Below are 24,900 nucleotides of genomic sequence, written 5' to 3' on the forward strand. Positions count from 1 at the left end.
CTGATAGCCCAACGTGAACCTGGATGCCATGGAGTAATAATATCAATGGATGCAAGTGTAACCTTGAAGAAGAATTAAAGAATGCAGAACAAGGAATAGAGAGCAGCCACTTGAAAACCAGAGAAGAAAGCTGCAGTGGATATCTTTTGGGTATCTGCATTTGGGTATCCTTTGGATATCTGCAGCACTTTCAACATTCTCTGGCAGTACTACAAAGCAGCACAAGTGGCAGAAGTACCAAAGAGGAAGAAGATACAGTTGCAGGCCCCGGTGCCAGCTGCATGACACAAACCCCCTGAAAACTTGGGTATAAACTTGGTTACACAAAACCTTGCAGCAACTTTTGACCGAAATAAGGTGTCAGACAGAGCGGCTATGATGGTAATTTGCACACCTGTCCCAAGTCTTGCACAAGAAATCCAACCACTAGCCCTGGACCGATCAGGTGGCAACGACAGCAGCATCGTAAAACCATCTCAGTAAAAATTAAATATCAGTTTGACCCACAGTTCCCACTCATTGTGCACTGGGATAGCAAGCTTATCCCAGATCTCATTGGAACTGAAACTCTGAACAGATTGCCTGTGCTATAGTGACACATAATGGCCAATCACAGCTACTTGCAGTCCCAAAGTTACCGTCTGGGACAGGAAAAGTACAAGCTGAGGCCATCGTTTCTATTCTGAAAGACTGGAGTTTAGAGGAAAAGATCCAGGTGATGTGATATGATACAACCAGCTGTAATACCGGTCGGCACAAAGGAGCCTGCATCCTTTTAGAGCAGATGCTTGGCCATGAATTTCTGTATATTGTGTGTCGCCACCATGTCTTGGAGCTGATTGCTGCTTCAGCCTTTTCTGAAGTCACGGAGACTTCATCAGCTCCTGATGTTCTCTTGTTCGAGTGCTTTAAAACAAGATGGCAGTTTATTGACCAGAACCAGACTACATTTGAAGACTCGTCAACTGATCATTGTACAGCCAATGCTGTATGACAACAATGAGATGGTGAAGGTCTTGGAGACGCTGTTGCCCATGCTCTTTGCTGACCACCGCAAAAAGCTCCCTAACACCCTGAAGCAGACCTTACTGGGCATTGGGCAACATGTAATATTAGTCATCATGACACCCCGGCAGATGAGCATTGAGCAGCTAATACCCACTGTTACGGAATACACGAGGGGGACCCAGGCATGCGAGCTTTGGGCAGAGAGCAACTATGGAAGAGCTTATGTGTTCTATATGTCATCTGGGTGGAATTTCGGATCCATTGAGCCACCTCTAAACATTAATGAATATCAATGAAATTTTACACATGATGTTTTTTAACCTAAAGGAACGTTTTGGCAGGGTCAGACTAACAATTTTCCAAAATTTTTTTTTTAGTGTACAGCTAAGGACCACCCTAATAAGTAGCCTACTGTCGTCCAACAAGTGTTTCATTTGTATTAAAAAAGTGCATTTGTAGTTTTGCCCTCAATCTTTTGAAATGGTATGTTGCCAGACAACCACCTACCGGTATAAAGCAAAGGTTTACGGGAACCAAATCTTTCTGTTTTTCAGCGATCTTGTTACTTTAAAACAGGATACAAATCCTGATTTTTTTTTAAATTTTTGTATAGCCTATACACAAAGACAGACAAAATTATAAAGATATGGGGAAGGCCTTCATCCTGCAGTGGAATAACAATGGCTGATAATGATGATGATGATACACAAAGACACAAATTTTTCATAGATAAGCTCCTGGCAACATTTCCAAACAAGGGAAAGAACACTGAAATTTTAGTCAGGTCAAGGTTGAAGTTGTAAAAACGATCAATCAATCAATTCAGTTTATTGTTTTGCTGGCAGTGAACAAACAAAAAGTATATACATACAAATTGAGGGTCCACGTCTATTAGGCGCAGGTCAAATAGGCGCGCACAGCCGCACACTGTGGCGCCCGTTCATTTAGGTGCTACTTTCTAGTAAAGTCTGCAGATTGTATCAGCTCAGCTTTGGCAAAACCTAGTCGGGGTTTCAATGGAAAACTAAGTTACTCTTCACTCAAGCCTACCAGGCTACCACCCGCTTGAATATAGGCTACCATATATTTTTTTACTGATGTTTAATGTAGTTATTATTTGACTTATCTAACTAAAAGTGAACTCAGTAAAGTTCGGAAACTTAAATAATTTATTGATAAAGCTTTCGCCAACGCAAATCTGGACTAACAACAAATAAATGCCGAACACGCTCATTAAATAAACATTAAACAATATATTTTTCTGTTCAATATAAGATTTTGTGTGAAAAGCATTGCCGGATTAAGCAGCTTCACTCACTGAAGTCATGACTAACAACTAACAACAAATAAATGCACGAGCATTATTAAAACAACATATTTTTCTGTTTAAGATAACATTTTGTGAAAAGCATTGCCCTACCTGCCAAGCTTGTATAATACAATCTGCAGACTTTACTACGAATAGCACCTAAATGAACGGGCGCCACAGTGCTCCGCACCTAAATATCCAGACGCCACAGTGTGTGCGCCTATTTGACCGGCGCCTAACTGTCTGCGGCTAAAAGACTTGCTCCCCAAATTGAGTGTCTATCAGCACAACAAGATGGCAACGAAAGACCTGTAAGATCATCTATGTCGGTTGGCATCCTAGCCTGTTGCAGGTAACACAGTAATAAAAAAAACAAATAATCACACTAAAAAAAAGCAAAAAAAACGGAATTATGAACACCAATACAGAAAAAAAAACAAAGAAACATCAACATTAAAGTAAATATGAATTAATTACCATATTGACTAAGAAAACACTTGTACTTAGCTATAAAGACGTTATATGTATAATATTATCTTTCAGCTCATTAGAAATGTCACTCCATAATTTCACACCAGTAAAACATAACATTATTTCCCACAATTTGATTTAACAGGCGGTAAAAACAATGTACATTTTTTGTGATGGCGAGTGTTGTAACTATGGATAGCATCTAAATTGGTGAAGTAAGCATCATAAAATTTTGGCAACATATCATGCACAACTTTAAACATAAATTTTCCATATTCAAGTCAGTCTTTAATCTTTAAAACGTTAAAAGCACAAGCTCAGTTGTATGGGTTGTTTTTGGTACAAATAAGCATGAACGAATTTGAATAAATTTATTTTGAAGTACTTGAATTGAAAAAATAAGTGTTTGGTTAGTAGGGTGGAGTGAAAAAAAGTTTTTCTGTCATATTAATGAAGAGGGCTGTTAAAAGGGTGTCATTAAGTCTAATATTGACTTTCAACTTATTTTTTTGTTGTGGCACCCAAAATCGAGCGTGCCACCCAGCCCCATGGGTCATGCAAAGGTCAAAATCCATGAAAACAGCGTATATAACTTTTTTTATAATGCTCCTAGAAAGCTGGGGGTAGGCTTAAAAGTTGCAGAACAGCTATGTTCCTATATGCTCTAAAACAACATTTTGTTCTAATTGCATCTATTGGGCAGATACAGTATTCCAAAAAAACGGATTTTTTCCATTTTCGGGGGCAAATTTAGATGAAATTGTATTTATTTGATGCTTAAATACATTTTTTTTACTACACTTTGTTCAATTATTGGAGTCTACATATTTGGACAGATGGTAAATTTGGCTATTTTAATTGAATGGTTATGGTTGGTTACCTAGTTTATTTGTAGGTAGGCCTATACTATACCCGGAATGGCCCGTTTCGGTGAGTCCGATTCGGTGAGTCCGATCCCTTAAAGGGGGATTTTTTTAATTTTTTTTTTAAATTATCGGGTACCATAGCCTAATTATCATTGTCGTTTTAGGGTTTGGGGTTAGGGGTTAGGGTTAGAGGTTAGGAACTCACCGAATCGGACTCACCGAATCGGACTCACTGAATAGTAGCAGACCCTACTATACCAGTATACCATACCGTTCTTAGCATTAGCATATTGTAGCGGACTTAATGAAGCAAGCGAATACTATCTTTTAATTTGAAATTGCTATACATTCATTAATATTATAGAGAGTTACTTACACGTTGAACAGGATATTTAAAAGAGCACATATCTAGGTATTTAAATTAAAATAGAAAATGCACAATCAAACCATAGCTAAGCCACAATTCGACTGACCTACCACCATCCATCCCCAGTCCACAATCGAACAATTGTTCAATCTGCAGGAAGTTTAATTTGAAGCAACAGTAGCCAGCTTCGAGGAAATACATGCATATACAACTATTGTACAGTAAAACCATAAAAAAGTGTTACAAGAATAGTAGGTATTTAAATCATCATTATATTAGTCCATTAAGAACCAAAATGTTTCTTGGTGTCGAAACATTTCATTAAACACCGAGAGTTACTTTTTTGCCTGATCAATCTGTGGTCAACAGCTTGACTAATGACTATGACGTGGATGTTGAAGACTCAATGGGGTGGATTTTACTTCTTCAAGCTGAACATTATTTAAGTGTGTGATTGACTGATTGCCAGAGGTTCAGAGATGTCAGCCACGTTTAAATTGACCATTTTAAAATGTTCCCTTGCATTGAAGTTTAGCTATGGCACCAAGAATCGTCGCACATCAACATTACCGTATCGTTGCTTGATTCGTTTTCACCATCTGCTTGATCAACAAATCCACCTTCAAAATCACTCATATCGATATTTTCAATTGTGTAATTCGATAAACAACGTCTAATTGATAGAATCTTGTTAACAACCATCCTCTTCACATCTTCATTTCCATCTGCTAGCCTGCTGAACAGTATGTTTTCAGGATGAGCAAAGAATGTATTTCTTTGCACAACCTTCAGTAAAATGTCCTTGACTCTCTTATTTGGAAATTTAACGATCCTTTGAACGAGGCCAAACAGATTTGTTGCACCATTTGTAATTCGATTCTCTCGCTTAATTTGAAACCATGTCGGGAAATATACTTTTATGCAAAATTCAGTCAATAATTGAAGTATTGCAGATGGCTTTTCGACTAAGACATAATACCGCATTATTGTGCAAGCGAGAGTCAACCACCGGGAGTGACATATTGGCCCAATTTCAAGAAGTTCCAAATCATAGTCCACATGCCCAAGAATAACCGCCCAACATATTTTGTAAGCATAATACTGATCAGTGCTGAGATTATCCACAATTTCATTTGTGAGCAACAAAAAATTTTGGTTTAAAATGGGCTTAAACTTAATAACTGGTTAATCAGATACACTTCCATTTAACTCCTTTCCAATTTTTCCAGAAAAGGCATCCGGGCTTTTTGTCATTCCATCCAAATTAAAAAATAGTATTCGCTTGCTTCATTAAGTCCGCTACAATATGCTAATGCTAAGGACGGTATGGTCTAGTATAGGCCTACCTTAGGGTGGCCAAAAAAAATGGAAATTTTTTATTTTTGTTTGCACACCCTCTCATTTGAGGAGGATTCATGAAAAAATGACACTGTGAAAATTTGAAGTGAATCCGACAAGAGGAAGTGCTCTCCCACCGACCTCTAAATTTGCTTTCTTTGGCATAATTCATCAAAATTCCTTGAATATGTGACGTAATTCTTTTTTGACTTATCTACATTGCAGTTGCAGCATTTTTGTGTTAACCATTGTTTTACTCTGAATTTATGATATAATAAGTGTTTCCACATGCAGAAAAACAGAAATAATGCACAAAATAGATCACATTAACAAGCGTTTGGAATGAAATTACATGCACTGAACTTTAGCGAAAACCGTATAAAAGTACGTTCACCAGTCACAATCGCAACGCTTCAGGTGACAACACATTGCCCAGAAAAAGCAAAAGAAATGTTTGTAAAGAGTCAAGCCATTGATTTTATTTAATGGAGCTGTTGGCATGTTGGCGTTTACTTGCACTTGTTGGAAGCAGCTTTCTGTGGTGCTCGATCACCTGATAGAGGAGCTGGCGCTGTTGTTCATTTTCCGTAAGGACTTCATTGAAGTCAGTAGCTAATTTGACTGCCCAGTGCCCGCTCTGCACAATCATTGACGACTTTGAGATCATGGCATGCAAGAACTAGCAGCCTTCGATTAAATGCCTGCTGCATGACAGTGATAGCTCCAGTGTGGATTCCCGTATTGCTTGATGCCGTGTCAAAACAAAGTGCAGCTAAGTGCTCTGCTACAACTCGTGTATGAATTCCACTACTTTTTGGCCCATTAGTGATCCCGTTCCAACAGGCAGCTTCGGAATGCCAAGCAGTATCTCAACATGCATAACAGAAACTACAATGGCCAAAGATTTGCACTTTGTGCCATTGGCATTAGTCAAATATTTACCATGAAAATGAACAACAAGTGGAACTGTAACTGTTGGTTTAAATTTTTGCAGCACTGCAGCTGCCAGGCTTTCACATGAGGTGTTTCGAGCATTCATGACAGAGGAATGTGACATTGTCAATTCATTTATATCAATTCCAGCTGCAGCAAGAGCAGGAGTGACGATCATCATTGCTTGACGACTTGATGTTATAGTTCTGTTCAGTGCTGCATTAAACAGTGGATTATCGATAATGCAGCGTTTTGGTAATGGCTGCTCCTACTGGGTTTTGTTTTGGTGTTATTTGGATTTACGGTGTAAACAGTGGGTCACTGGAAGAATCTTCATCATATGCTAATCATTTTCAGATGAGAAAGCAGCAGCACTTGATGGTACTGGATCAATGCGATTTCCGTTGCGTCTCTGTTCATCATCTTTGCGCTTTCTATACTTTGCAGCAGCTTGCCGATGCATTGGGTCCTCTGTTGTCATCAGTATCTGTCATGCACCACCTTGGTCTATCAAAAACTGGCAATCTTCTGGTATTGTTATGCGGCATTCCCAGTTAGCATGTGCAATATCAAATAATGCACTTAAGCTCTGGGTGAAGTCAGCTTCTGAGGTCAGCTGGGAAGCTGAATTTCGCCTCCCTTTGTGCTTTGATTCTCTTATATGCTCTTGACGGATGCGTTTTAGTTTGGTAACAACGTGAGTCTTTGCAGTGGTAGCGATATTAGCTTTCACTCACAAGAACTGTACTGCAAGCAAGTGGCAGTGTAACCTTATTGATCTTCATCTCGTAGAACCACACCCCATACAGGCAGCTGACATAGCCCCTCAAGGGAGTCAACACTAGAGAGTGGGTGTCCATTTGTTGACTCTCTTGAGGGCCATGTCAGCTGCCTGTATGGGGTGTGGTTCTTCGCCGTCTACTACGAGATGAAGGTCAATAAGATTACACTGCCACTTGCATGCAGTACAATTGCAGATGAAGTAATATTAACTACTACCATCTATGCCACTTTTTGGTTTGCAGCACCTTCATCAATATCTGCCCCTACAAATGACCTAGCAATGTTACAGCTCACAGAGGATTAGAAAGAGGTTGACAATGCAATTTCTCAAGTGGCAAAAAAAAGTTGAGGTTGCGCTTGTGGTACATCAGTGAGGATCTTGCTGCACTGCCTTTATTCAGTGATAATAACACAGATGATGAAAAGAAGGCAATCGTTAATGCTCTTAAGAAAGACCCATTTCCCGAAGATGTTCGTCGTGTTGCCCCAAACAAAATTGTCAAGTTTTAACGTCTCTCTTTGGCACAGTTTGTAACATAGCGTTCACTTAACCTTTTCGAGTCACTGCTTCTGTTGACACATGGCGTGATCGTGATGATTATAAAGAAGCATGCAAAGTTTGGCGTCATCTCAAAGCCGTCAATGATTGTGCAGAGCGGGCAGTCAAATTAGCTACTGACTTCAATGAAGTCCATACAAAAAATGAACAACAGCGCCAGCTCCTCTATCAAGTGGTCAAGCACCACAGAAAGCTGCTTCCAACAAGTGCAATAAAGTCAACCAATGGCTTGACTCTTTACAAACATTTCTCTTGCAATTTCTGGGCAATGTGTTGTCACATGAAGTGTTGCGATCGTGACTGGTGAACGTACTTTTATGCGGTTTTAGCTAAAGTTTAGTGCATTTTATTTCATACCAAACGCTTGTTAATGTGATCTATTTTGTGTATTATTTCTGTTTTTCTGCATGTGGAAACACTTATTGTATATATCATAAATTCAGAGTAAAACAATGGTTTACACAAAAATGCTGCAACTGCAATGTAAATAAGTCAAAAAAGAATTACGTCACATATTCAAGGAATTTTGACGAATTATGCCAAAGAAAGCAAACTTTGAGGTCGGTGGGAGAGCACTTCCTCTTGTCGGATTCACTTCAAATTTTCACAGTGTCATTTTTTCATGAATCCTCCTCAAATGAGAGGGTGTGCAAACAAAAATAAAAAATTTCCATTTTTTTTGGCCACCCTAGCCTACCTACAAATAAACTAGGTAACCAACCATAACCATTCAATTAAAATAGCCAAGGTTCCCATCTGTCCAAATATGTAGACTCCATAATAACACCCAAAATAATTGAACAAAGTGTAGTAAAAAAAATGTATTTAAGCATCAAATAAATGCAATTTCATCTAAATTTGCCCCCAAAAATGGAAAAAAATCCATTTTTTCGGAATACTGTATCTGCCCAATAGATGCATTTAGAACAAAATGTTGTTTTAGAGCATATAGGAACATAGCTGTTCTGCAACTTTTAAGCCTACCCCCAGCTTTCTAGGAGCATTATAAAAAAAGTTATATACGCTGTTTTCATGGATTTTGACCTTTGCATGACCCATGGGGCTGGGTGGCATGCTCAATTTTGGGTGCCACAACAAAAAATAAGTTGAAAGTCAATATTAGACTTTATGACACCCTTTTAACAGCCCTCTTCATTAATATGACAGAAAAACTTTTTTTCACGCCACCCTATTGGTAGGGATGGGCAATATAGAATTTCGAATAGTTGCAATACGAATATCTAATTATTCGAATTGAAATGACATTTCGAATCGAATTTTCCAAACCGAAATGAAAATATCTGCTTTTCCGACTACCAAAATTTTTTATCGATTTTTTGCTGATCAGGTACGTTCGGCTCAGCGATAGCTATTCGCTCTAGCAAAAACGGCTAGTCAGCTCTCTTTACCAGTGCGGTTTGTAGACGTCGGAAGACCGTTGTGCTGTGGATTTGCATCGTAGGCTATTAAACATGGAACACAATTCAACTCTGGGTGAGGCTACCTCTACAACTAGTGTCATAAGTTCCGCAACAATGCAGCAATCCAATGAAATGGATGATCTATTGAACTCCAGTGTTGAAGCGACAAATACTTCAGCATCAAGGAACGATGACAACGAACAACATTTAGCTGCCGAAAAAAAACGATCGTACCTTAAGGCAAAAGTGCCAAACAGCGATGCCATTGAATGGTAGAACAAAAATAAAGAAAAGTTCCCGCTGTTGTTTGATCTTGCGAGGAAGTATTAAGTCACTCCTGCATCCTCAGAAAGATCCTTCTCGAGTGCTGGATTAACAGCATCAAAACTGCAATTGCGGCCGACTGGCGAGCAATTAAAAGCGTTAAACATTCTTCACTGCAACAAAGACTTGCTCTCCTAGGCAGTTACTGCTGTTTTTTCGTTTCGTTGCCACTTTTCCACTATGTGTCTTTAATAAAGCCAGAATAAAAACAAAGCTTTTTGACATTTTCTGAAATTAAAATAAATTATTCTAGAATAGGTATTCGAAATTCTAAATTCGAAAAATTATTCTAGAATAATTCTAGAATAGCTTATTCTTCTATTTTGCCCATCCCTACCTATTGGTTAGACCTCCCCGAGTTTAAAATTGAATATTGAACCTTAGATTAAAAAAGAGCAAAGTACACAATTTTTAATATAACAGTTAATGGAGCACAGTATCGAAGCCTGTATGCAATACCACAAACCTTTGCTAGCTTTTTACGTAAATTATTTACATGTTCCTTCCAATTTAGTTTTTCATCTAATAGTAGGCCTACTCCTGTCATTTTAATTTTTGTCATTAACGCACCAGGAACAGATAAAAAAAAAGATACTAAGCTACTAGCTACAATAGTTGAAATACCAGCACGTCAATAAACGGGAAAATGTGGCAAAACCTTGAACGGGTGAAAACATGCCTAAATAATAGTTTATGTAGTAGCCTAGGTATATGTGCATATGTCTGTCTGTGGCTAGCTAGCATGCCACACTATCCCCCCCCCCAAAAAAACAGCAAAAAATATATCACAAAAACAAGTAGAACCACAAACAGGTTACACATATGCAGTGTTAAACAAGTAAACAACAGCCCAATAGCAAGTGTTGTTGAATGAATTCGCCGGTTCCAATATTTATGTGGAGGAGCAGTCATCATAGAAATAGAATGAAGAAAAAACGGACATAAACCCATCCTCAGGCAAAAGCCCATATTGATGTGGTCCAAGAGAGCATAGCTGTCGAGCTCTTTGTATTGTCAGACTACACACCACATGCGGTGGGATGGCGCAGCGGCTACTTAGGCGATCGCTTTCCAATCATGCAATCCTGGTTCGACTCCCGGCTTAAGCTGGTTGTTGAAAAACACCGCTTACCGAGAGCTACCAGGGTGTAATAAATTCAATGGGTGGGCATAGTTGCTGAAGTAAGGTGGCCGAGAGAAGGGAACTGGCCAGTTACCTGAGACTTTTGTTAATGCCGAAGGCTTAGACTAATGAGAACCTTATCTTCTCGTTCCCAGATGCTTGGATCAAGTATGGGACCCACCTTTACCTTTTACACGTACCAGACAGTACCGTAGCCTAGCATGATTGAGGTTCGAGATCATACTTTTTCTAAAGTCTGATCATTAGTTTTGTTTGTTGCATGTTTACTGCAATATGTGTTGAAAATGTTAATATTAGGGAGATAAACAATAAACATGCATGGGTTACAAGGTAGGAGCCCTACTAGGTCTACATTAAGTTGACAAATAATGGTAGACTTTATAGTCATTATTAAGCTTACTCCCTACATCATTTAGTTAGTACTTTGCTATGCACTAAATCAGTGTTTCTCAAACTTTTTTAATCCATCGCCCCCTTTTCGTTATTGCAATAAAATTTCGCCCCCCTAATTCTTTCAAGAAAAATAAACATTGATATAATAATAGAGTACCGTACAATTTGAGTAGAGAGGTAATTCTTTTAAACCATAAACAGACATAACTCAGCAACAACACTACATTTAACATTATAAAAACAAAAAGTGAACGTTTTCGGCTAGTCATGTAGCCTATATAGGCTATGAAAAGGGCTTCTTATAGGCTTGAAAAGGGCTATATGACTAGCCGAAAACGTTCGCTTTTTGTTTTTATAATGTTAAGTGTAGTGTTGTTGCTGAGTTATGTCTGTTTATAATAATAGAGTGATAGATAAATTTAGTTTTGGGAATTTAATCAACGATGGATGAGCTTGGCGACTTTTACAAAGTTTTGAAATGTTCGGCGACATCTTCGTAAGATAGAGTCGAAGATCACCTCGTTTATGAACTAACAAGCGATTTCTTTGCTTTGAAAGCATCAATGTCACAGCCGAAAACTCCTTTTCAACCATGAAGTAGGAAAGGACAAAATCCACATTCTAGCTTCTTTCCAGAGAAGCTCATATTTGCCAGCAACCTGGCACCAAGATAAATCGTATCGATCATTTCTGAATTTCACTTTTGACTCAGTAAAAGCGCACAATCTGGCAACCCTATTGTAAACTGTGTAACACGTGCTTATTGCCTAAACAATATTGCAACATCTGGGAATATGAAAGAGCATTGAGACCTTTTAACTTTCAACTTCATATTGTGCTAAGAGCAGTGTGACGCTACAATAATAGATAATTTTGCAATGAATTTATTAGATTTCAATAGTTTCAAGTGATAAAGTAAACTTTTGTAAGATTGTGAGATGTTGTTACTCTATGTCCTTAACTTTATAGTTTAGGCCTATAGTACCATAGCCATAGTGCATAGAACTGATTAGCACGTTGGACTGTTATTGGTGGTTTGATAAATTCGCCCCCTTTGAGTGTTTTCGCCCCCCGATCGCCCCCTTTGATTTTTTCGCCCACTTTAAGAAACGCTGCACTAAATGGTTATTTTAGTAACAATAGTGGTTGTGTCATGCACGGCTGTGTGCTATTATGCATGTGAAGGAAGATAACACATTACAAGTTAGAAAGCTTCCTATGTAGCCCTGCACCAAAAGTGGTATAAGAGACTATAAAGAGGTGATCAGCCAGGAATGCATGATGTACGTCAGTAGTGGTAGCCGGTACACGACAACTGGGCGAGACAAAGTAGGCGATACCCACTTGGGCGAGACCAGGTGGGCGACGAGACAAGTGGGCGACGGACCAGGTGGGCGACGAGTCAAGTGGGCGACGAGTCAAGTGGGCGACAAGCCAAGTGGGTGACGGACCAAGTGGGCGACGAGCCAAGTGGGCGACGGCCAAAGTGGGCGACGGAATCGAAAGTTTAGCCGTTCGGAAAAAATATGACTCTTAATTTTTACTTTAAAATACAATGGTTGATTTGTAGAAGGGAAGCCATGAGAGTTCTCACGCTGAGTTTCACGAAGCATTAGAAGCAACATTTTCATTATTTTTTGTGTAATAGCGCTTTGCATTGTGACATCATCTTGTCACATTATTTTGCAATTTGCGGCGTCAGGGTTCATCGTGAAGCTTAAGAGAAACCTCTCAGGAAAGAGACAAACGAATGGCCAAAGAGTGGTTGAAGTCAGTTATGAACGTTCCCTAACCGTTATCAAAGCTTGTCAGTATAAAATATGACTTTTAATTTTTACTTCAAAATACAATGGTTGATTTGTGGAAGGGAAGCAATGAGAGTTCTCACGCTGAGTTTCACAAAGCATTGGAAGCAACATTTTCATTATTTTTTGTAGTCTAGTAATAGCGCTTGCTGTTTGATGTTAATTTGCATTGCGACATCATCTTGACACATTATTTTGCGATTTGCAGCGTCAGGGTTAATCGTGAAGCTTAAGAGAAACCTCTCAGAAAAGAGACAAACGAATGGCCAAAGAGTGGTTGAAGTCAGTTATGAACGTTCTCTAACCGTTATCAAAGCTTGTCAGTATAAAATATGACTTTTAATTTTTACTTTAAAATACAAAGGTTGATTTATGGAAGGGAGGCAATGAGAGTTCTCACGCTGAGTTTCACGAAGCATTGGAAGCAACATTTTCATTATTTTTTGTAGTCTAGCATAGTCTAGTAATAGCGCTTGCTGTTTGATGTTAATTTGCATTGTGACATCATCTTGACACATTATTTTGCAACACACAATCCAGTCTCTGAATATTATAAACACTTGCGGTAGGTCACTAGGTCAGCCAGTGATGAGATCTTAATTACTAAGTAGCTGGTTTGGTAGGTAGGCTACATGCATTAGACATTTGAATGTTTGTAGTGATTTTCAAGCGAAACAGAAGTTTTTGTTAGTTGTTCGAGTGTGTTATTGTTTAAAATACATGTAAAAACTTACATACGAATCATTAACTACGGAGATTAGCATAAATTTGATGCTCTAAAAATAATCCATTAAAATAAAATTTTTGACAGAATATCTAAAACTAAAGTCATATTTTTCAATTTTTAGGTCATAACAAAATGGCCCTAGTAATGACTGTCAGTCACAATGTGTTCTGTAAACTGCTGATGCGGCTACGCAGCGTCTAGACTAGAGCATTCGGATTAAAGTTTTATTGGTACTTTCACACAGGGATATCTAAAGAAGGGGATGCGAAGGCTCACAGCGATTGCCTTATTCTTATGACACTACCAGGGCGGTAGTTTGTAGTGCGTAAAACATGCAGTTCTTTTCACAATTGCAGAAAGTTTTGTTGTGCAACTGGTACAGTCAGCTACAGATGACAGTTAGTAAATGTTACATAGAGCATATTTAAAGAATACTTGTTTGGAAAGACAGTTGAAAAGTTACAAGTTAGCTGCTTTTTTTAACAAAGTCTTTGCAGTAGGCCAGATTTAAAACAAATAAACAGGTAGTTGAATTAACAAGTAACCATGAGCGTGCAGTGAGTATCCAGGCTTGATACTGATAGCGCAATGCAGGTTATCATAACAAGAGTTATTAAACTACTAACAGTGCCGATTGTCAGTTTACGGTAAACAGAGATTATTTACAATAAACAGAAGCCCTTCTATTGTCAGACGTATTAAAAGCCTTCATATCCCCTTCTCTAGATATCCCTGCTTTCACATACAACATTGTAAATGTAAGTTAATGGCAAGTCTCTATGAGACATTGGATTTTCCGCGCACATACGATTTATAGCGTCAAAAACACTAATTGTGCGCTGTTTTTTTTTTCGGTCATTGACCGATTTTTTAGAAAAATGTCCGAAAAAAATATAGCCTAGCCAATTCGGTCAAAATGTGCAAACAAATATATAGTCAATTCGGCCAAGTGTTGCAAGGTTAAGTTTCGCTGATGAACGTTGAAGAAACGTTTGTCTGTTCCAACTTTTCTCAGGTAAAACACGACAACGTTTCTCAGCGAAACTTAATGTTGTAGCGAGTCAGAAAGTGCAAATTTTGGTTTGTATCAGCTACTTGAAAGGAAATATTTTCATTAGAAAAAATGACCGAAATAAATAAAAAATGACCGAATTTTTACAAGTCATTTCGGACAAATGACCGAAAGTCTCAGCGAAAAAAAAACAAACAGATTGCGCGTGCTATGTTGGTGGCTGCAGCGTTTTTATTAGCATCGATGGTGACCGGAAGTTTTTGCAACATAGGCTACTCCATCGATAATGAGGTTAGAAATTCTTGATGATACGTTGGTCTGAAAGATGGACAGAAGAAGTTGTGTTTGCTGGAAATAAAACACAACTTCTACTTGCTTAAGGTGAGTTTTGTCGATGTTGTTGTTACGATGGTTGTTCAAGAGCTTTTCCCGTGCCTTCCATATCCGTGAAATTTGCGCCTGTGCCACATCAAATTTTGGTGCAACAACTCTCTGCGGCGTTTTCCTTTCTAACTCTTTGATTACAATTAGGCTACTCTTACTACCACTCTTTGACCTTTTGTTTGTTTCTTTTCTGAGGGGTTTCTCTTAAGCTTCACGATAAACCCTGACGCCGCAAATTGCAAAATAATGTGTCAAGATGATGTCACAATGCAAATTAACATCAAATAGCAAGCGCTTTTACTAGGCTACAAAAAATAATGAAAATGTTGCTTCCAATGCTTCGTGAAACTCAGCATGAGAACTCTCATTGCCTCCCTTCCACAAATCAACCATTGTATTTTAAAGTAAAAATTAAAAATCATATTTTATACTGACAAGCTTTGATTAACGGTTAGGGAACGTTCATAACTGACTTCAACCACTCTTTAGCCTTTCGTTTGTCTCTTTTCTGAGAGGTTTCTCTTAAGCTTCACGATAAACCCTGACGCTGCAAATTGCATAATAATGTGTCAAGATGATGTCACAATGCAAATTAACATCAAACAGCAAGCGCTATTAGTATTACTAGACTACAAAAAATAATGAAAATGTTGCTTCCAATGCTTCGTGAAACTCAGCGTGAGAACTCTCATAGCCTCCCTTCCACAAATCAATCATTGTATTTTAAAGTAAAAGGAATTGGAAGATGCTCGCCAGCGATGGGATGAAGTACAGAAGCGCAAAGATAAAATGGACGCCCGCCTTTCTGGGCAAACTAGTCCTAAAATGCCAAGCTCGTCGAGTAATGCCCAAACCTTCCGCCAGTCTTCTGTAGCACCAGCCACTATTGGACAAGTTGTGCAACCTGGAGTGGCTGTCAAACAAAACATACGTGAGAGGGCAATTCGTGTAGCTAGGGAGGCTGCAAATGACTACAAGAAGCAAAAAGAAGAGGAGAGGTCTGCTGGTTATCGCCTTCAGTACAGGTCGGAAATGTACCCTCCTCGGCCACCGCCCCCTTCTCAGTCCAGTGATCATTTTCAAAATAGTGAACAGGGTGAGACAGGCAGTCATTATGTAACATACGATAAAGTAGGCCCTTCAGAGCCGTCACTAAATAGGACCAGAGTAGAGGAACGTAGGCCTGGCCGTTTGACTCCCTCCGGCTATACTATGGAACATTTTCCAGTGGAACCTGTTCGCTTAAGCCCGCCTGCTTTCAATTCAATTCCTTCTGTTGGAATTAGATCAACTCAAGATGAAAATTGGACATCCATTTCTCAAGACAGAAGACCTCGTGAACCTGACATCAATGGACTTGTTGACGCATTGTACACTATGACTACTTCCATAAATCGGAACCAATCCAGCATGGAACCGTTTGATGGTGCCCCAGAAGACTATCGGCGTTTCATCCGGCATTTTGAAGCATACACCATTCGGGGAGTTATTGATGCAGCGACAAAACTAGACAAGTTAATTTCTTCCTGTGTTGGTGAAGCAAGAGAAAGCATTGCAGACTGCATCCTCAGCTCTTCTCCAGATTTGGGCTACCTGGAAGCAAGGCGAATTTTGGAAAGCTCTTATGGTCAAATGCACAGCATTGTAAGTGCCTATACTAGAAAGTTAACTGAGGGAGCTTCCATCAAACCTAATGATGCAGAGAGTATTGTTAAGTTAGCTAGAGACATGCGTAGCTGTGAGATTGCTTGCAGTGACTTTCCCAATTCAGGTCTAGACACACAACAAGTCATTGGCTCCATATTTGGCCGACTCCCTATCTATATGCAAGACAAGTTTGTATCTTCTGTCAGCCATCAATTGGAAAGAGGACAAGCTGTGACCTTTTCCCAGCTCTCTCAGTTTGTTCAGAGGAAGGCCCAGGCAGATAGAAGTTTCCTTGGACAGCTCGTTGGAAGAAGAAAAGAAAAGGCATCAAGTACTGTCGCACCCACTGCTAGACAACCACGTAGAGTTTCAACATTCTTGAATCAAACTGTCGTAGCGCAGAATGCAGAGGCTGGTCAACCGAAGGAAGTCAGAGATTCTACGAGGTGTTTGGCTTGCAAAGGTGCACATCAAGTCTGGAATTGCCAAACCTTCAAAGACAAGTCTGGACCTGATAGGTGGAAGCTAATTTGGTCCAGCAAGCATTGCCTTAATTGTCTTGGAAACCATTTTGTCAGAAGGTGCCCTTCGTCCAGGACATGCCAAATTTGTGGACAGAAGCACCACACCTTGCTACATCAGTCTAGCCAGGATGGACGTAGGAATCATAGCCCAAGCTCGAATGCCAAGAGTCCTCATGGGGCCGGTGTTGTGTCCAATGCAGCACCAGAGAAGAAAGTGTGTAGTACCACCACTTTGCAACACTCTAGACATGGTGAGGTGAGACTTAAGGTAGTCCCAGTGGCTGTGTGGGGATCTGACTCTCAGAAATGTGTGAACACGTATGCATTTCTGGACGAAGGTTCAAACTCCACTTTGTGCACCATGAGTTTGATGAAGAAGCTTGGAAGCAGCGGCAAGAGAGTTGGGTATTCCCTTTCAACTGTAAATGGGACAACCCAACAAGAAGGATTCAAGCTCAAACTGTCAGCAAGGGGCATTAGAGAACAAAAGGTCATCCCTTTAGCTGATGTGTTAGCAGTACCAAGCTTGCCAGACTTGGAAAGCAGCATCCCCTCCAACGACATTGTAGAGCGTCATGCCCATCTTCATGGTCTGGACTTTCCTATGTTGGACCAAAGGAAAATTGATATCTTAATTGGTGCAGATGTCCAGGCAGCGCACATTGCTACAGAGTTCCGTCAAGGCAGAAGTAATGAGCCAGTAGCATGTCGGTCAGGATTAGGTTGGGCATTAGTTGGTCCCACTGGCGTTGAAAATCCAGAATCTATGGTGCACCTAAACTTTGTTAGGAGTGAAAATGTCTTGCTCCATCAACAAATGGAGCAAATGTATAACACAGATTTTAAAGATGCTGGTGTAGTCGAAGTAGCGCCATCAGTTGAAGACAAAGAAGCTCTAGCCATAATGGAGGATTCGGTGTTAAAGGTTGATGGACACTATGAAATTGCCTTGCCCTGGAAGAATGGCCATGTAAATCTTCCATACAATAGATCGCTTGCTGAGAAAAGACTGAACCAGCTGAGACACAGGTTTTTAAAGGACAATGACTTGTTTGAGCTTTACAAGGAAAAGATCCGGGAATATGTAGAAAATGGTCATGCCCGTCCAGTACCAAATGATTTACTTTCTCCCTCATCCAAAACTTGGTACATACCCCACCATTCCACTGGAGGGAAATTTAGAGTGGTTTTTGACTGTGCCGCAAAGTTCAAAGGAACTTCCCTGAATGAAAATCTGCTTCAAGGCCCAGACTTGACTAGCAATTTGGTTGGAGTTCTCCTTCGGTTCAGGCAGCAGCCAGTTGTAGTAGTTGCAGATATTAAAAGTATGTTCCATCAGGTGAGGGTGAAGCCAGATGACTGTGACAGCTTGCGTTTTTTGTGGTGGCCTAATAATGATCTTTCTTTACCTCCTCAAGACTACCAAATGTTGGTACATCTATTTGGTGCAACATCCTCCCCTAGTTGCTGTGGCTTTGCACTCAGAAAGGTGGCAGAAGACAATGAGTTAGGGGCCAGCCAAGAGGCAGTGGATGCCATAAAAGGTAATTTTTATGTTGATGACTTCCTCAAATCCTTTGAGACATCTGAGGATGCTAAAAGAGTCGTCCTGGAAATTAAAGACTTACTGCAGCAAAGTGGTTTTGTGCTTACTAAATTCATTAGTAACTCGGAAGAAGTGGTGGAGTCTTTGCCTGATGAGTGTGTGGTGAAACCTTCTTTAGATCTACATCTAGACGAGGGTCCTGTTGAGCGTACCTTAGGAGTGCAGTGGAACACACTTCATGACAATTTTGGAGTGAAGATCAATGTGCAACAAAAGCCAGTGACACGCCGTGGCATTTTATCAATGGTCAGCCAGGTCTACGATCCTTTGGGATTTGTGCAGCCATTCTTGTTGCCTGCAAAACGTATCATGCAGGATTTATGCATCAGTGGCCTGGGTTGGGATGATCCAATACCTGAAATTAAAGCCGTAGCTTGGCAAGAGTGGGTAAGATGTTTGCCAGCACTGCAAGACTTGAAAGTAAGTCGGTGTTTTCGTCCAGCACAGTTCAAACCTATTGTGACAGAATTGCATTGTTTCTGTGATGCAAGTAATATAGGTTATGGCGCAGTTGTGTACTTGAGGATGGTGGACAAGAGTGGGAATGTGCATTGTGCCTTTGTCATGGGGAAGTCACGAGTGACTCCAGTGAAGCCCATGACTGTTCCGAGGTTAGAGCTGTCAGCTGCGGTGATTGGTGTCAATTTGGTTCGCTCAGTGAAAAATGAGCTTGATTTGAAGATTGATAGGACTTTCTTTTGGACTGACTCCACATCTGTACTACAGTACATTAGGAACACTGCTAGAAGGTTTCAAGTTTTTGTGGCAAACAGGGTTGCAGCAATTCATGCTGGGTCAGAACCATCACAGTGGCATCACGTTAGAACCAAAGAAAACCCAGCAGATATTGCGTCACGTGGTCTTGGCCCAGACAAGCTTTCCAAAGCTGACCTGTGGTTTAAAGGACCAGACTTCTTGCAACTCAGTGACGAGTTTTGGCCAGCCGGTCCTGAAACCTTGGTTCCTTTACCTGAAGATGACCCTGAGATCAAAAACATGTACCGAGTGAATGCAACTGAAACTGAGGAACCTATTGAAGGGTCCCCTCTCAATCGCTTGTTAAACTATTTCTCTTCGTTTGTTCGTCTAAAGAGGGCAGTTGCTTGGATATTGCGGTTTCGGCGATACCTGAGGTCAAAGACTGAGCTTCCCAATCAATCAGGTGCATCTGTAAATCTCAAGGGCGACTTATCGGTATCTGAGTTAGAAACTGCCACAATTGAGATTGTGAAGGCAGTGCAAAAAGAAGCATTTCCTTTGGAGATGAGTTCGCTCCAGAATTGTAATGAGTTTGGTGTGGGTGGATCCCAAACTGTGTTGAAAACTTCCTCTGTTAAAAGGCTGTCCCCTGTGGTGGTTCATGGTGTGCTTAGAGTTGGTGGCAGATTGCACAAGTCCCCTGTCTCTCAGGATGTTAAACACCCTGTTATTTTGCCTAGTAAGCACCATGTTACGAATTTAATTATTGAGTTTTACCACCAACGTGAGGGTCACATGGGTGCCCTACACACACTTGCTGCCAGTAGAGAGTTATTTTGGATTGTTCGTGGTCACTCTGTAGTTCGACGTGTTTTGCACGCTTGTAGAAAGTGTCGTCTTCGAAACGTTGTTGCTGGTGAGCAGATTATGGCGCCATTGCCCGAGTTTCGTGTTACTCCAGGGAAGCCGGCATTTGCATGTGTGGGTGTCGACTACATGGGTCCAATTATGGTTAAGTTAGGTCGTAGCGGGGTAAAACGTTATGGTTGCATTTTTTCGTGCATGGCCACCCGTGCCATTCACATAGAGATTTCACACTCCCTTTCCACCCATTCATTCCTGCTGGCATATCAACGATTCACCAACCGTCGAGGAACACCAGAGAAGATCGTGTCCGATAACGGTACAAACTTTGTCGGTGCGGCCAGAGAACTAAAAGAAGGAATACAACGATGGAATAACAGCATCATCCACAAGAAGTTCAGTCAACACGGTACGCAGTGGAGTTTTAATCCGCCAGGTGCTAGTCACCAAGGAGGTGTCTGGGAGCGTATGATTCGTACCGTCCGCAAGATTATGCTCTCGCTGACTGAAGAACGTTCACTAGATGACGAGAGCCTCATCACATTCATGACCGAGGTCGAGCGCATCATCAATAATCGTCCTTTGACCTCAGTTACTTCTGATCCTGACGACCTGGAAGCTTTGACTCCAAGCTCGTTGTTGACCGGACGATTGGCTGCATCTCTACCTACCGATGTATTTATCGAAGCAGACGGCTACCGTCGTTCGTGGCGTCTGGCAAATTGGTTAGCTGACCAGTTTTGGAGTAGGTGGCTGAAAGACTATTTGCCTACTCTTCAAGTTCGGCAAAAGTGGTTGCAACCCAAGCGCAACTTGCAGGTTGGGGACATTGTACTTGTGAAAGACGAGTGCTTGAAAAGGGGTATGTGGCCCAAAGCCCGAGTAGAGGAGGTATTTCCCGGGTCAGATGGTCATGTTCGAACAGTACGAGTAAAGACCGCGGCATCGTCATGCAATAGGGACATCCGCAAACTTTGCCTATTGGAGGCATCGGATTGATCAGGACATTTGTTGAAATCATGCATTTTGTGTCGGCACTCCTGTGTTAGACCTTTCGACAACAACGGAATGAAAAGGACATTTATTTGAAAATCATGCCTTTCGTGTAAACCTTCATAGTCTCGACCTTTCGACGACGGAATGCACAGGATATTTGTTTATAATTACTGTATTATTTGTGTGTACTCTTATGATTCAGACTTCCTTCGACGAGCGACGGAATCAACAGAACATTTGTCTGAATCAGAACTTTTGAACTTGCTTGCCTTCTATTTTTTTTGTGTTTTTTTTTCTATGTCACATGCCGCATCAAGTTTATTGCTACAATTGTATCTACTCGTTTTAGGGGTAGCCTTCACATTTTAAATTTATCGTTTATCTAACCATTCCTCATTGTGCCCATCGTTAGCTGTTCTCAGTCCTACTTGTCACTGTTGGGGTCGGCCATTGTGTTGTGTCAAGCGTCTTAGTATGAATATAATCTGTTTGGTACAGTTATATTGGGGCCGGTGTAGAATCCGCTTGAAGAATTGCCCCTTTTTTGACACTTTGTATTGCTCTCTGCTGCCGCCACTAAAACATAACAATCTCTGGCGTGCAGAATCTGTTGAATCTCTTTTTGTGTGAACTACCCTAGCATGAGGGTGTGCTAAAGTTCACTGCATGGCCTCTTCGACTCCCAGCGTGGCTTCTCTCAAAAGGTTTGTGCTAACTATGTTTATTTATTTTGCAGCACTTAACCTTAATGTTTAAAAATCAGATAACCAGTTATAACAGACTTAAAGCATTTGGACAATTGAACTAAGCTCTGAACATTGACTTTCAAGTAATCTGTGGCATATGAAACTCTGGATTGGAGTTGCCATTTTTCCCCTCTCTTTTTCTTCTGAGCTAGCCTGGGTTGGTTTTTTTTGTTAGCTCAGTTAGTTGTAGTATTTGGGTGGGTTGGGCCTTCTTGATCATAACTTGGGATCATTTGGTTTGGCACTCACATGTGCTATTGTCGGCTACCCCACAAAGTACATTTCCATTTTTTATTTGTATTGTAACTGTCTGCATTTTTAGTGTTATTTGTTTGTGCTTTATTCATTAAATAGAATCACGTTGATATTGGTGTCAACACCTTGATTGGTACTTATTTCTGGTAGTTTCGCATAGCCTAGGACCTACTTGTAGAATGTAGAAGCTCTTGACGCAGGGCCGGTTACCGAGATTGGCAAAGTGAAGTTTTCCGATGATTGAAGTGTTGTTGCCAGGAAATTATTCCATTCACTAGGGACCGCTGAATGGAGAGCAGTCCTGAAATGCGTTGCTCAAGCGCACACCCCGAGAGTCATACTTGCGCCGCGTGGTCTTGACCGGGCACGCAACCATTGAGCTAATGGGGCGGACAATGGAACTGGACAATTAGGCCTACTAAAAAAAAAATTAAAAGAAAAATGGGAGACATTGATGCCAACGAACTAATAATGGAATTGAATCGTTTTATTTATGTCATCGAGAAAGAGAGAGGACTTGTCACGCAAGCATTTTTTTAACGTACAAAAACAGCCTTCAGGAGATAGGCTATATCCGAATCTTTGCATTTACACCAGAATTCTTCTGACCGACCACACCAGTTACTGTCGCCAGTGCTGAAAGGACCACCAGCAGAATGAAACTGATCAAGAATATCCTACGCTTAACCGTGGCAGATGTAATCAGTTTAAAATATGGCACGGTCGTAGGCTAAACACCTAAAAATTTTATGAATAAGTTATAGAATTTTAAAGAAAAAAAACTCACTAGCCTTTTTTTTCTCTTCTAAATTTATAAAAATTTTACGACCGTGCCATATTTTAAACTGATTTTTCGTTGTGATGGTGAGAACTAAAAACAAACTAAACTGAACGGCCACAAAAATGCGTAGCCTAACGATTGAATCGTAACGTAGCCTAACCAAAGGTTTGAGAACAAGACGTCTCTGCGGCTGCTTGGGCGGACCATAAATAGAGTTCTGAATGGAAGTCAAGCGCCACCAAACTCTATTCGTTCATCCCCGACGCCGACACATGCCCAATCGGCCTAACCAGTGGCGGCTCGTAAAAGGGAGCTGTGGAGCTGCAGCTCCCTCTGCGATCTGACATCTAAATAGAACTTGTTGAAAATACCCTTACAAAAATTTTCCTCAACGTCCTCGTGATGATTCAACTTACCTTTGCTGTTCCTGCATATTCACTCTTTAGCATTCTTTTTAAAAATTTGAATGGAAACTCTGCAGTGGAGCTGAGCAACCAAGAAGCTCCACGAAGGGTGTTCTTTCTATTATGACGATTTGGGAAAACCCCAATGACGTGAACACAAACGCAGGCAAAAGCGGTAACTCTTGATAGCCTCTGGGAGCTGTGCTCCCAACAGTTTGACTGTGTTCCAATGTTGCTCAGGTCAGCACGTACACTGCTGGTTTCGTTAGACAGATTACCGGTCATTGACGATAGACTATGAAATGCAGAAAAGTTTTATTATTTGACATAATTCAGCCTATAATAAGCTGTTCATTGGCTAGATTTGCCTTATAGCATTTCAGGACTTTGTTATACCAGTCTACAGTGAGTAATTTTTAGCATACATGGTTGCAAGAGCAATAGGCAGGTAGGGCACTTAAGACTAACCTGTGGGATGTTGAACCAGTCTGAAGTAGGCTACTATAGCCTGAGTACCGTATTGATATATTCCTATAGTTTCTACTGTCTTATCCCTTTTGAATTGTTAATTGTGTAGCCTACTGTAGACAGGTAGAACAAATAAGTACCGGCAACTCATATTGTATTAACTAAGCTGCTAAATTGGCTACACTGCCTGACTATCTTTCATTTTACCTACACATAGCTTATGTAAGATTATTGTTTCAAATTGTGCTATCATCATTATACTGAATGTTAAAGCTTTTTTGATCTGATCATAGACAACTCTGTTCAATATTTGCAAAGTACAACTTTCAATAGGTTATCATTACAAGAAAAGATCAATATTAAACTTGAAGGTAGGCCAACGCCTTCCCTTGAAATTTCACAAAGAGCACCATCCAGCAGTAGTAGGCTAAAGGTTATACCCGGCATTTTAATCAACATTTATACAAAACTAACTTGTGGCTGCAGTGCAAAAAATGCATTATTTTGCTTTCCATGCTTACTGTTTGGTGGTGATACATCATGGACAAAGTCTAGAATTAAAGATTTAAATCATATCAATTGAAACATTGCAAGACATGATAAATCACAATTTCATTTGAACAAAATGGTAAATTTACCTCTTTTAGGTACAGCTAATATTGCTTCCCAGCTTGATTCTGGATACAGATATAATCAATTGCTCGCCACAATGAGAAAGTGATAGAAAATCGGCAATTTTATTAAAAATTATCAACTGCATCAAACTGTGTGAGAACTTTGAGTTGCCACTCAAGAGGTCATGATGAGGTAGCGATCCATTATTGCAAAGAAGTTGCTTGCAAAGTGGTAGCTACACTAAAATTTAGGTTTTAGTTTTTTTTTTCTTGTTAGGTTACTAAGCACCTTTTCATTATGTTCAGAGCCATTCTTAAGCTAATTTTTATTGCTACATACCATCTAACACTCATCCTTACAACGCTGTGATTTTACTTTTATGAGAGTTCATACCTGCTGTATTAACTGTTTTTAATTTCTCTGAAATCGCTTCATTCGCATGATGACTACG

General features: G+C 40.2%; 1 protein-coding gene across 1 annotated transcript; it reads left to right on the forward strand.

Moving 5' to 3' along the window:
- The first annotated feature begins 15,633 nt into the window (after window positions 1-15,633).
- On the forward strand, window positions 15,634-21,183 carry LOC145785227 (uncharacterized). The gene has a single exon (XM_082596912.1). It carries the CDS (start codon window positions 15,634-15,636, stop codon window positions 21,181-21,183), a length of 5,550 nt encoding a protein of 1,849 aa, XP_082453038.1.
- Window positions 21,184-24,900: the final 3,717 nt, after the last annotated feature.

Source organism: Aplidium turbinatum, chromosome 16, assembly GCF_918807975.1.
Source record: "Aplidium turbinatum chromosome 16, kaAplTurb1.1, whole genome shotgun sequence".
NCBI lineage: Eukaryota > Metazoa > Chordata > Ascidiacea > Aplousobranchia > Polyclinidae > Aplidium > Aplidium turbinatum.